A 14736-nucleotide genomic window follows, 5' to 3' on the forward strand; every position below is an offset into this window, starting at 1 on the left:
TATTGGTCGTAATCTGGGCATTCTCAAAGAAAACCCAGGAGGTTTATCAAATTGTTCCATATGTTTGACAGCGCTAAAATTGTTGTATCTGTTCATCATCTTTGAGCAGTTGTTACAGAACCTGAATGAGTGATGAGGCACTCAATTATTAGCTGATAAATATTTCAAAAGTATAATTGTTTTCATAAAATAGCAGTTCCAATAACTAATAACACGAGGGAAAATTCAACTGCTTCCCATATAAACTGGCCTCTCACCTCACTACAGAATTATACCCTGTGCTTGCAATAACATTAATCTGTTTGGTTGGAGAAGTTGGTAGAACTAGAGGTAGACTGGTGCCTAAACGATAATGAGTAGAATGAGATTCTTTGAAACTACTGGTTCATTTTTAGTGGTGATTACTTCATCATTCATCTATTGAAGTCTTATGACAGCAATACAGTTGCTGCTTCATTTGATTTGCTGTTCTTGTGCTTTCAAAACTCACGATCTTCAACAGAAAAAGCACATGTTTCACAGGAATGTGAGACTTCGTGTAGGGAGTGGTGTCACACTCCTCCCTTCTCTCTTGTGCGGGCGGGTTGCTGTTGCTCATCACCACAAAGTAGTCAGACCTCAGTTTTTCACCAGCTAAAGTTTGTGCATTAATTAACAAGGCATTAATGCTTCCCAATTCGTTGCTAAAATCTGGTTTCCCCCAGGGCAAGTAAGAGTGTTTATGGTGTTGCCAGTTCCAGGTCACTCATGCTGTTGGAAATTCAACTATCAGCAGTAGAAGATGATATTTATCTCATCAGAAATCCTGGGTACAATTGACAGGGTGCCTATTAACATTTCAGTATGAATTGCACTAACAGGCAGAGAGTAAGAGACTTGTGAAAAGTGTGGAAATCCTGCCATTTGGCATTTGTCACTTCTCTGTTCATTTTTCAGTGTCTATAGGAATGGGGAAAACCAGAATTGTAGCATTAAAAATCAGACAAAGATAACTATATAAATGTGTTGCTTTTAATACTTCTTTGGCAGATAATGAAGGCCCCTGGTCTACCCTAGGGACTACAACTAGAGAAAATAATTATGAGAAGAAATTTCATAGGTGCTAAAGGCAATTTCATTGTGTAAAATTAGAGGACTCCACATGAATCCTTCAGTAGAGATGTTTTAGAAGCCAGAAAATTGAAATGGTTGAAAGCCACAGGCATAAATTAGTACACCTTAAAGTTGAAAACATTTCAAAATGAGACAGACCAACAGTGTAGAACTGATACACTGAAGTTTAAACTAAGATCACACATTCAATTATTACCTATTAATACTTTAATCTAACTTTTTATTTATATATTATGACAGGTAGCTAATAAATAACTTTAAAATCCATCATTTCTATCCCTAAACTATTAATACAGACTACCCACAGCACAATCAGAGTAATGGAGCAATCTTCATGTGTGTACCCTATTGTAGGCTGTATTTGGTTTGATCAGTGTTCTCCAACCTGCAGTTTTCATGCATACTTTACTTGATATTACCTACATTCAATACAATAGCTGATACATTTTCTTCTACATATCTGAGCTAAAAATTAAACAGAGAACAAAGAAACTATCTCCTTAGGTCCACATAGCACCAGCTGATGTAAATCTGGGGCAAGCACCAGAAAAAAAATGGGATGTTAACCACCTTCTATGGCACGTTGCCCGCTTTCATTACTTCATTTAGTTCTGCAGTTAACTGCTGTAGTCCTGCCTGTGGCACAACTGGGGACAACGTTATGTGGCGTCTGCTTTAAGCGTTATTCATTAGTAACAACCTAATTAGATGTCAAGGCAGCAAAGAGGCAGCAAATCATAGTAACATTTCTGTACTAACCCCTGTCCGTGGGATAGGGCACACCCAAAACACCCTCTACATCACAGCAGACACCCCTGGTTTAACCCACTGGAACAGTTTCCTGAGTGAGTGGTATTTGTTTGCCGAACCTCTTTTAGCAGTGTTTTGAAGCAGATGAGGTGGTATAGATTGGCTTAAGACCTATTTTGTCCCATTTTTTTTGGTGACATATTAGCTGAACATCACTGCTTTGTAGAAATTAATCTGTTTAATTCTTCCCTTTTTTAAGGGTAGAGAACATGGCCATGCGACTGGAAGAAGTAAACGAGCGAGAGCACTGCATGAAGGCCTCTCTGCAGACCGTTGACATCAGGCTTGCTCAGCTGGAAGATATGATGGGACGAATGGTTACTGCCTTAGAAAAACTGACGGGCATAGAGAGAGGTGAGACAACCAAGATACGATCCAGGACCTCATCCGACTGTACTGATGCAGCATACATTGTGAGGCAGAGTAGCTTCAATAGTCAGGAAGGAAATACTTATAAGCTTCAAGAGAGCATAGATCCCACAGGAGAGGAGTCCATGTCCCCAACATCTCCTACCATCACGCCCCGCATGCGAAGCCACTCTTTCTATGCAACAAATATGAAGGACAAGTGTGGTTTGGAAAAGTTTGAAAGCATTTTTAAGGAAAGATCGCCAAGCCTGCATCGGGCTATCAGTTCCCACTCAATAGCAAAAGAAGGGAAGGTTCCCTTAGCCCCTACCAGCACTTTGTCAATTGCCCCAGACTCCAGACGGCCTTCGTCTTGTATAGACATCTACGTTTCTGCCATGGATGAGATGCATTCTGACACAGAGCCTCTTGACAGCTCCATAAATATTCTCGGTACCGGAGATGCAGCTCTGCAGGCTCACATAGCCTCTTCCATTTTAGCTAACAGTGCGTACATTAGCAGTATACCTGGCGAAAAAATTTCTGGCAGGAGCCTTGATTACGAGGAAACCTCTGGAATAGAAACAAGAGCATTTTCTTCAGACTATTCGCAAATCACAGATTGCCAAATCCCGTGGGATTCAGACCCTCCCTTGTATCACACTTTGGAACGATCTAAAAGCAGTCGTTATCTGGCTACAGCTCCATTTATTCTGGAGGAAACGCCAATTGTGAAATCTCACAGTTTCATGTTCTCTCCATCTCGAAGCTACTTCAGCAGCCTTGGCGTCCCAGTCAAAACAGCAGAGTACACAAGCATTACGGACTGCATAGACACGAGGTGTGTGAGTGCTCCCCAGGCCATCGCGGAGAGGGACAGTTTCCCTGGAAGTCTTGGAGGCAAAGTGGAAGACTTGGGATGCTGCCACCCAGAGAGAGAAGCTGAACTAAGCCACCCCAGCTCTGATCATGAGGATATCGAGGCCAAAGACAAGAAGGGGATCCCCTTATCTCCTCAAGATGGCAATGCTACAAGAACTCTGGCCAACAGCATCCCACTTCCAAAAATAGAGCGGGCCAACAGCTACTCTGCAGAGGAGTCCAACATGTTGTATGCACAGCACACGCGGAAGAGCTACTCTATCAGCGACAAACTCGACAGACAGCGAAACGCAACAGGCCTGAGAAACCCCTTCCAGAGGAGTAAGTCCTCGAGACCAGAGAGCAGAGGGGACAACCTGTCCATGAGGAGACTGTCAAGAACGGGAGCCTTCCGCAGCTTTGAAAGCAAGCACAGCTAGGCCTAGACAAATCCCATCGGCAGTCTAAGGGTCATCTGCTCTCCAGTCCATTTTTCTTAGCAGAATTAAAAAAAAAAACCCTCACGTCACCCTGCGTCAACTCCAGTTGGCGTTAGCCACTGGTCAAGGGAGCAGTACATTGTCAGTCTCAGCATCGCCCACTGAGTTACTGCATCTTGACCCGGTTGACATTTGCACTTAAAGAAAAAGGGAGGGATGAAAGCTTTACAAAGACTTCAGTAAACAACAGGAATAACAAGCCCCCTTTATGAAGTCACAAGAAATAAATGAGTAGGTTCAGAAATCTGCCTTTTATTAGAAGGCATCATAAGATCTTTGATCATTATTCAAGTTTTTAGGATGCAGAAATTAACTGGCAAAAAGAGATGTACAAATTAGATGTTCTAAACTTCAGTCACGACTTCTTTTTCATCTGTTTCACCATTGTGATGACTGATGAAAAGCATTTGTTGTTTCTGTAGGAACTGGCAGCAAACAAACCTAAAGTCTCCCAAATCCCTTCCATCCCACACTTGTGGAAATGAAGAAAGATGAACAAGATAACAACCATAATGTTCACTTGTCTCTTTTTGTATCAACTTCTAGTGCCACAAAAAGTTTATATTTTCAAGAGCAGAAAGGGAAATGAAATGCCTTTTGTACTGCAACTTAAATGGAGGAAGATTTTATGTTGAAGTATCAGGTGATTTCCTGTATAAAACAGGCATTCTAGATTCTAGCACAGCTGAGCAAGCTCAGGATGAATGTAATTAAGCGGAATAGTATATATTTATTTTTTTACCACATTTGTCATCAATATGTTGTCTCACTAAAACAAACGATGTGATGGAACAGTAAGAACAGGGTGATCAGAGCAGAGCACAGTAATATTGTCAGGTTCTCACTGCTCCGTTTAATTATGTATACAAATTGGGGAGATTTATATACCAGGCTACTACCAGGCTCTTCTTGCTGTTCCCTTTGAGCTGCCGATTTTTCACACCATTCCCTCGCCTAAAAATATACACCTTTTTTTTTTTTTTTTCATGAGGACATGGCCGTATTTGAACATTTCAAAACATACAAGATTTATCAAGCAGTCTGAATCCAGATTAATGCAATTAGACTGAAGTTGCTTAAGGGAAAATGTTCTTGGCAGAGGACTGGAAAACACTAAAAAGTATATGTGCTTTTAAGGTAAGTTAAAGAACCAAAGTGAAACTGCAGGTGTCTTTAAAAAGCAAAAGCCATCAGTTGCAACTAGGCTTCCACCGTTCAGCAGCATATCGCACAACGTGCATTTTAGTAGGGGAAAGTACATCAGAACGGCAGCGCAGTTGTGGGTTTTGGTTGAAGACAGTCCTAACTCCACCGACCCCACCCACACTCCAAGGGTCCACAATGTCAACCAGAGTTTCAAACTTCTCATGAGAAGATATCACAGTGGTCACAGGTGGAAGGGTATGCAGAAGATAGGAAAAGGGTGGAGAGGCATAAACTGCAACGGGATCAAAATTTCACATCCTTTACGAAGGCACAACTTTTAAGCTTGTAAAGAGTCGAAGCTAGTGCTATAAAAATTAAAACATCTCTACAATGACCAACATCTGTGTAGAACCAGCTCCTTTTTGTTACTAAAAACAAACACATGCGAGTGGGGCACATACTTCCCATTATTTAAATGGGAATTATCTTCCAAATCTCTAAGGCAGCTTTGAAAATGCAGGCTGACATTTTCTCACAGGGATCTCACCCTGGGAGACTCCGAGCACTGTACGAGAGCTAAGTCTGAAAGGCAACAAATCCAGATGTAAAAATAATCATCAGCCTCAAGAAAAGAGGCAAAGAAGGTGAAAACATTTAGGTACTGAGTCACTACGTTGGAAAGTTCAGGAAATAAAGAAATGCAGCATGAGGACTTTAAGCACAATGTGTTTCATACTTCCTGCACCAACGTGTTCCTTGCTTTCCTCTATTTGATCAGGCTTTCAATGAGCTAAACTCCACCAAGACACCATGTTTATGCAATTGCCTTGCAGTCCATGTGCAGCATTATGGTCACATGGCAGCACCAAGAAAGGTCAGAAACCTTTCTGTGCATTATGAAGCATGCTCGTGACAGGCTGATTGTTGAACAATAGCAAAATGCCCAGGGGCAAAGGAACTTGTGTTTAACAATCTGCTTCAAATGTGCCAACTTCTGTTAGCAGCCTTTTCCTAAGGCTTCTCCAAATCTGTCTATCCTTGGTGAGTAGAGGGGGATATTCTCACTTTGTTTTCTTTGTTACTTTTACGAATGTCTGCTAAAACTGTTCGTGGACTCTTCCACCTTCACCGTATTACCGACCTACTCTAGAGGAACTTCAGATTCATTAGAAATTCCTCAACAGCGCTTAGTGAATTAGTTCAAGGCATAGGGCTCTCCTCTGGGGTAGATTTCATCTCTTAGTTTGTCAGGGTACAGGAATTTGCCAAACCCAGAAGCTGTATAAATGTTTAGGATACAGCACTTTATTGAGCTGGAGCACAAATTCCAGGTAAAAATGAAACAGGACACTTTATTTACCTCTTAAAATTTGCCATTATATATAAAATGTAAATTCAGATGTTAAAAGCGTGATTGCAAGATGTCAGATCACTACTTTTCCTGAATGTTTCCCATTTATTCTACAATGTGGTGTCTATAGAATATATTATGATGGATGTTAGATTATTTTATCTTCACCTGTTTTTTACACATTGCATCAAACTGCTCCTTTTTGAATTTGATGGTAAAACACCCATTCCTTGCAATGGGACCAGATTTCCCACTCCCAATATTATTATGACCACTTAGTGAGAGTAGAAGTCTTCTCATCCATCATCATGTAGCTATAGCATGTGCCATATGACATATTCTGTATCAAATGGTAGCTTATGAAATAGATGTATATACACACATATATACATATCTCCCATAGATAAACCAGTATAGTTGTGACATGTGGTAATATTAGTGAACGTTACAGGACAGTTTTAATATCACGTTATAAGGTCTTGTTTGTAAATCTGTAACATTCAATAAAATAGCACATGTTGCATCGAGCATTAAGTTCCACTATCCAATTATTAGCTTACATATGGAATACGCATTTCTGGTCACGGTGTGTAAGTTTGGTATGTTTCACACATTTGTCTGTATAGCTCCACTTAAATGTCTGTATGAGCTGATGTATAAACCTCTAACGAGCCACTGTGGGCTGTGACAGGTGAGTTGTGATAGTGTGAAAGACGAACTGGCATGTTATGCAAAAGATTATAAGATAAATGAACTTTAATAATATTTTGAAACTCAACTGAACTTAGCTGTTTGTTTACATATGCTGGCCGACTGAGGAAGCGGTGTACAGTATTTTATAAATATTTTCCTATAGTAATCCGTTCTGTTGTTTCCAGTTTAAGTGATGCTATTCTACAGTTGGGGTATACACTTGTCCTAGGTATTGGATTATAGCACATTATTCTTTCACAATAACAGTGTGATATGACTGAAGTAGTTTCTCTTCCTTACAGTCCAGTCTTTTTTTGTGTCAGCGAAAATGCATGCATTGTTCCATGAGTTTCTTTGGACTACTATGAGACTTAACATTTTGCTATTGCCTGCCTGTAAAGATGAATCCAGTTAGGAATGAATTCAAGATTTTGGATGTTTACATTATTTCCATTATGTTTGATCTTTAGCAAAGTAAGTGATTTTTTTATTATTTTTAAATGACAATTGTATTTTATGAAATTGAAATACTCAATACAAAATGCGAACCTACAGCAGTGCTCAGACATTTGGCTCTCTCTTTTTTTGGAAGAGATAAGGTGCTACATTATTGTTCTTAGCACAAGTGCCAGTTAACAAATGGCAGTGAGGGGATAATTTGAAAAATGAAGAACCAAAACATCCATTCATCCACATAAGGAAATCCCTCTGGGTTCCAGATATAGATTGCTTTTTTTTCATTTCCATTTATAGATTTTTTGGTAAAAAAAAAAAAAAAAAAACAAACTGATTTGTACCTTTTGTGGAATGGATAGCCTTCTGTCAGGGGATAAATATCTTAGTTAGGTATATTTTTTGTATGAGAAGAAAATGATTTGTTTCTTAGAAACTGTCAGTGCATGGAAAATGCAACTACACGAATAACTGCTCAAAAAAAAGTGCTGGTAGCAGCACACAGCCTTAGTCCAATGACTGCAGTCGGAGCAAACAAGTATCTGTCCTGAGAGCAGAAGATGTCAAAGGCATTAGCTTAGAGTGAGCCAGTGAAACAAAATTATCTCTAAACTCATGGTGCAAATTTTCAAAACAAGCATAAATGTCTTGTTATGTTGCTCAGGTTATATACTTAAGAGGATCTGATACTCACCAGAAGGGAAAATGTGAGCTGGTTATTCCTGGATTTCCCTAGGAATACTTAAGTAGTTGTGATGTCTCTCCCCTGCTTAAAAATAATAGTATATTTGCATTTTTGCACAAATATGCACAATTGTTTCAACAAAGGCCACAGTTTCAGTTTTGTTAAAAGGTACCAGGTACAGATCACCTTCTTCAAAGGAAAGCTTCCTAGCATGACTCTTCCCTCATCCACTTCAAATAACAGCACAGTCCAAACTGGGCAGACGTAAAGCACTGGGGGGGGTCTGCTTACCTAATGAAACCCTTCATTCTTCTAGATGGTATACACTGGCCTTGCCACACGTTGGCATAAAAGCAGCAGTGTTGAATGCGGAGGGACTGAGTTTCTGCACCCCAGTGAGAGTTATCCTGCTTTATAGGTCAGTCACAGGGTGAACGCTACAGGTCACACAGTCTTCTCCGAGATTGACTACAATTATGGTCTCACTGATGCTGGTGAAAATCTGCAGAAAATCCACTGATTTCAATGGAGTACTCTGACTTTTGTTAGAGGATGGATTTATTCTGCGTTCCTAACTCTACATTACTTTGAGTCACAGCACAGATTATCCTAAATCATCATCAAGTGGGCAGTCTAATGACTGAGCCATTGAGCCAGACTAGTTGCGAAACAGTCTCTGACCTTTTAATTTTTGGTGTATGCTTTCCAGTCTCTCGCAGAGCCACACAGTACTTATTTCAAAAAGCTAATAGGAAAAAAATGTTTGATTATGAAATTGCTGCTGTTTCTGCTGCAGGGAAGTGATAACTCTTGTTTATTTTAGTATTTCGTAGGGAGAAGGAAGGGACAGAAGTAGGAACTGGCTGTGAAATACAATTTTATGCCTGCACAAGAGTAAATTGTATTAGAGTTATATCCTTCTTCCACCACTGCAGTTGTTGTACATGAGGAGAGTCTATATGCTGCTACTGCTGTCTGGAACAGTGTTTGCAATATACTATACTAATAGCTATTTAATCGTTTATTATTTGGGCTATCATTTGTAAGTGTATAACAATCATTTATAAAGGGAGAAAAATGATTAAAATGTCATTTTAAACAAATTCCTACTAATATGAAGCTTTTCAAGTATGATTTGTCTAAATGTATATCACTAGGGAAAATGGTCCTTTCCAAAGGTCTACTGGATTCACAATGCACTTTTAGACTGTGTTTAGATACGTAATAAAAAGCAGAAGTTGGCAATTACTACAGTAGAACTTTCTGAAATTTCTGTAACAATTGTTTTGCAATAAAAAAAGAGATGTAGTTCAAAACATCTGTTCTTACCGGAGCATTTATTTATGGTCATTTGCTTTCAAAGCAATAAAGCAACAATGCAATGGCAGCATCCTTTTCTCTAAGACCTCTCACTGCTCTAGTTCTAACTTTACAGCTTTAAAGCAAACCAAAGGGTTTACACTATTACGCACAGACGTTTTGAATGTTGTAAGTTACTTCCACCTGTGAGATCAGGTGTCATTCAGGTGTCCCTTATTCTGACCAATGTCAAACCCCAGTTTGAACCAAGACAGACATGCTCCTCGGTGTGTTTATTTAAAAGGAGGGAATAGTTTCTTTTATTTGTAGCTACTCTTTCAGCGAGAGGGGAAATGTAAGCATTCCTTGCAGATCCTCTCTAAATTGCTTCCACATAGACTGGAAGAAGCACGCTTCTTTGTATGGCAGTGTCCCCACATGGGTAGCATTGCTGGCTCTTGTAGCTAAAGAAGATTAATTAAAAACAAAGGATACCAAGTAATCCACTAGGACCTATGATCTCCTCTGAACTGGTATCTCACCTTCCTCAAGAAAGAAGCCATTGTCTCTCTTTTTATGCAGCTACAACCAGCTCTGATACTTCCTCACAAAAATGCTGAAAAAAGGCACTGACACAAAATAAGCCAAGGGCAGGATCTGCTGCGTCCACAAATCAGCCTTCACTGAGATAATAATGTCTTTTAGCTAAATGCAAAAGAAACACAGGAAACAAATATCCGATCTTGAATGAGAAAGGTATCAGATACTCAAAACAGTTCTGCACAGATCAGTCACACTTCAGAGAGGAATGGTTCAGAGAGGTGTTCTCTATTTCAGATTCCTGAGAAGGAAATGCTAAATTCCCTAATCAGATTTTATCTAATCCTTTCTCAGGAACTGCCATTCAATGAAGACTATGGGAGCTTTGAAGCACACAAAAAAAAAAAAAAAAATCTGTGCCAGACAGTTGTCATTATGTTTCTTTCCAGGTAACACTATATTTCTGGTCTCCCTGGGATTTTTCACAGTAACTAACTTCACCGTAATCCAAAAAATCAGTAAATGCTGGAAAAAAGCAACATCACCAATCTTGATTTTCATTCCCACGAGCTGCAGCCTTGTAGCCTTTATTGCAGTGGTGTAGTATCTTTTAATCTCGTTAATGCATAATGGCAAAAAACTCCATTTAACATTGACCATGGCAGTCAACCCTCATTCATTATCCTCATGACTGAATACAGCAAGAACTTACAGTTACAGCAACCCCCACTGTCTTTGCATATCAAGCTCGAATTTCACCCTGTTTATATTTCTGGAACAACAAAAAACTTATTAACCCCCAGAATTTCATTATTTTGAAATTTTCAAATAACTGATTGCAGGCATAAATATTGTATATTTGGATTACATTTGGATATACTTTTGGGAGGCAACAATGACAAGCATTACCTGAGAGAAGGTTACTGCAGTGTGTTTATGTGAAATAACAATAGCAGCCCAAGAACAGTTACAGACATCCCACCGCAGGTGACACAAGCTACTGTGTCGACAACTGTGGGTGGAAAAAGAACAGCTATGACAGGAACTGCCTTTGTTAGTCTGGATTTCAAAACAGTAAGTTTGACAGCTGTACAGACGGTCGGTGAGACTGATGTGCTCCTACCACCTTCTAAAACTTAAATTTTTTGCTACGCCTTTCCTCACTTAAACATGTAGCCAAATGTTAAACAGCCACGTGCACACCACTGAATCAGCCTGTGAAGGTGATGGAATTACCCTCACAAAATATTCCAGTGGTTTTTCTTCACAGTGTGCAAGATGAGAGTTTTCTTAGCAAGCTTGGAAAACTAACGTTATCAAGGCTCTAAGGACATTACTGAAAATGTTAACACATAATCTTTTTTTTTTCCCTTTATTTGAAAGATGACCAAAAAAGTCAACTACCTTTGAATGATGAAAATGATGAAAAATTTGAAACTAAAATTGCATCTTTAGCAAAAAATCAACCTTCTGGGGAAAAAAAACAGTAAAGCTGATTGAAGAATTACTTCCTTCAAAAACTCCAAAACTCCTTAGAAATATTAGTCACAAACCTGAATTCTATCCCCCAGCTGTTGAACTTAACTTCACTGCAATTCAGGGCGGGGGGGAGCAGGCAAAGGGTGTGCGCATGGGGAATGGGGAAAGTTAGTCCACTTAAATGAAAATATGAACAATGAACTCACATCACTCTTACACTATACGGTTAGATCCCACTTTTTTCCAGAGTGGGTGCTTGAGAATTATATAATAGGTCTACCATTAGTAATAGGGTTAGTTTATGAGGAACCCATTTCTACCATGCTATCTATTTTGCTAATACTGTAGTGTGTCCCTTGGAGAATGAGAATTTAGACAAACAATTTACAGCAACAATGGTTAATCTGTGCTTATTATGGAATAAACAGTCCCCATCTCAGTGGAGCTGTTGAGTGTTCTTTGATGGATACCTAAAAGGACATTCTGTCTCTTTTCTCCAGTCTTATCTGATGGACGGTGAATAGCTGTCCTGTTGCCAGAATGGGCCAAAGATTCAGAAAATGTGGCCCAATGCCCAGTTCCCCAGAAGATCACTTTCTTCCTGAAGTGTTTTGGCTTACTAACGAGAGCAGATTGGCTTCCTCTCCACGCCAGTTCAGCTATGTCAGAGGGCAGCACCAGCCACCTTTGGAAGTACACAGCAATGTAAGGACACTCCTTTCCCTTTCCTCACTGTGCAGAGGCATAGCTAGGGCCTACATTAGCACTGCAGTCCTTTAAACATTTAGCTGCAACTTTTGTATACTTACTTGGTTTCTCAATAAGTCTAGAAAATAAACTAAGCCTACCTTAGTCCAAACACAATCTCTTCTACAATGTCTGGACATTTTCAGGCAATAAGGCACTGTGGACGTTTATGGATAATCGAGTTTTCCTTAACAGCAGCTGATTCTACGCTCTGACCACTGATGATGATAAAAAATTTCAACCACCTCCATTTTGTTTGAGATGATGGAGCAAATCGTGCCTTGCAGCACTTCCACAGTTCCAGATCGGGGCCCCAGCCCTAGGGTGACTTGAGCTGGCCTTATGCTGGCTCTGTGTAACATGTGCTTCACTTGGCCTGCAGCAGCATCAGGGGTGGGTACAAGCCTTTCCCTTGGAGGATGGATGGGTCCACTAGGTCTGTTAACTCCAGCACTGAGTTGGCAGGAGAAAATGGTACCTCCAATAGAAGGAGGAAGAAAAGATGTGGACAGTTTATCACCAGTTTACTCAAGACAGGCTTGACAGTAAGGTTGAGAGACAGGATTATCTATATCCCCATTCTCTTGTGCTCATTCCCTCCTGAGATGTCGTGGAACTATGTCAGTACATGTGCTATAACTTACAGGTCAACCTTACGTAAGCCCAAACAATACATTGCAGTCCAAGATACAGATCAAGGGTGGGATTGCAAAAAAAAAACTTGAGTGCTTTAGGCTTGCAAATCCCATAGTAAAGTAACATATCAAGTGCAGATCCCTATATACTTAAGCAACATACACGAGAGATTTTTGCAGCATATTGGAGTATTCATCTCAAGTCATCACTGGAGCACAAAGCTGATCCCTGAGTCTCCCCTCTGGAAGAAAAGGGCATGAAGCTGCTGTCTTTAAAGACATAGTTTCTTCCCCTTGTCTCCAAGAAAGTGTACACATTCATGTCCTGCAGATAAGGCAAAGCAGATAAGCAAGTAATTTATGGATCCAAACAAGGCTTAATGTGAGTTTTACCGAGAACTTTGTTCTGGGTGCACGAGGAAGTTAGGCCTCTATTTTTTAAGTTCAGAAGAAGTTGCACAAAATAATTATACATTCAAAACGTATTAATCAAGAAAGGAAGGCTACTAACAGGAGTTACTGAAATATAGCACTGGAATTTCTCTTTTAAATAAGCATTTTCCAGAATGTGAAGTACAATGCAAAATGATACATAGTGTGTGTTATTTGTTAAAACTGTCCTGATAATGCTTTCATGTGTAAGAAAGAACCAAGAACTTTATCTTGCCTCTACTAAAAGGAAGACATTTAATAACTGCTCCTTTCTGTTCTGGTGGAATTAACCCTGCAATCAAAATAGTACATTTTAACATGTTTTAATAGGAGTTATGATCTAAGATAATTGAGGGAAACCACTTGTTCTTTGCCCTGGATGCTGAGAGAGGTACAGGAACTAGCAGCAGGCTTGACCCAGGGAAGGCTGGGCTTATGTGGGCCATGTAAATTCTGATTCCCAGACCCCTGTGACTGTGGGCCACCCCTCCTTTAAGAATACATTCCGGGTTGGTCACTGTGCCTCATAATGTGACATTAAGGGCAGAACTGGCTGACTTGCCAGGTTAGTCCAAAGCAGTCAGAAGTACTGAAGATGAGTAGATCCTGGGATCCCCATGACATTTTTGGCAACGTGGCACATTGCGTACTGTCGACTGTGAATTTAGACAAGTTCCTGATTTTGGAAGGGGGGTGTCGGTTAGCTCTGCCTATACCTAAAGTTATTTCTGCTGAAGGCATTCGAAAGCTGAATGGAGGGATACTGCAAAACATGGGTTCTGCAAGCACAGCCTTTCAAACCTTCTTCCTCTGGCACCTGTCCTGCCCTCGGGCTGTGCCCCACGCCCTGCGCACTGCTCATCCTTGCACCAGTCTTGAGATGTGATGCCATTTTCGGCAAAGTGGCCGCTGGATGTCACTGTTTCATCTCCGAGAGACAGCCACACTGACACATTTCTCTGGCTCGAAATAAGGGAACTGGGATCCTTAAGGACAAAAAAAAAAAAAAAGGCAGAGCTTCCTAGCCTGCCCTAGGACAGCTGTTTGAAGCATCCCTTATTGAAAGCCCTGGTGAGGCCGCATCTGGAGTTCTGTGTCCAGTTCTGGGCTCCCCGGTTCAAGAGGGCAGGGAACTGCTGGATGCTGGAGAGGGTACAGCAAAGGGCTACCAAGATGATTAGGGGACTGGGACACCTCTCTTATGAAGAAAGGCTGAGGGACTTGGGTCTTTTCAGTCTGGAAAAAAGACGGCTGAGGGGGGATCTTATCAATGCTTAATAAATACTTAAGGGGTGGGTGTCAGGAAGATGGGGCCAGTGTCCTGGTTTGAGGTAAAACAGAACCAACTTTCTATTCAGTAATTTTACTCTTAGCTAGGCCTCTTCTAACTCTCTGAAATTAACAGCACATTGTGTCTAACGTGGTTCACTCAGAGTGATAAAACCAACGTTTACAGCTTGTGCCAAGGAATGGTATGCAGCAAGGCTCTTGCTTATCCTTATTGCTGTAACAACCAAGGTCAGCTAATTTCGTTATTTGCCCCGTTGGAGGGTCAGAAGCAGAAAAGCGTAGAGGGGTCCCACCTGCAGGGAGGAGCAGAAGGACAGGTGACCCAAAACTGACTGACAGGGGTATTCCATCCCA

General features: G+C 40.5%; 1 protein-coding gene across 8 annotated transcripts in view; it reads left to right on the plus strand.

The window, feature by feature from the left end:
- Positions 1-6657, plus strand: part of TRPM3 (transient receptor potential cation channel subfamily M member 3) — a 449063-nt gene extending 442406 nt beyond the window's left edge. For all 8 annotated transcript variants that reach the window (XM_063319668.1, XM_063319666.1, XM_063319671.1 and 5 more), the window contains one exon: positions 2123-6657. In XM_063319668.1, coding sequence (XP_063175738.1) covers positions 2123-3572 — 1450 coding nt within the window. In that variant the 3' untranslated portion in view covers positions 3573-6657. The remainder of the gene's footprint in view (positions 1-2122) is intronic.
- Positions 6658-14736: the final 8079 nt, after the last annotated feature.

This window comes from Chroicocephalus ridibundus, chromosome Z (genome assembly GCF_963924245.1).
Source record: "Chroicocephalus ridibundus chromosome Z, bChrRid1.1, whole genome shotgun sequence".
Classification (NCBI taxonomy): domain Eukaryota; kingdom Metazoa; phylum Chordata; class Aves; order Charadriiformes; family Laridae; genus Chroicocephalus; species Chroicocephalus ridibundus.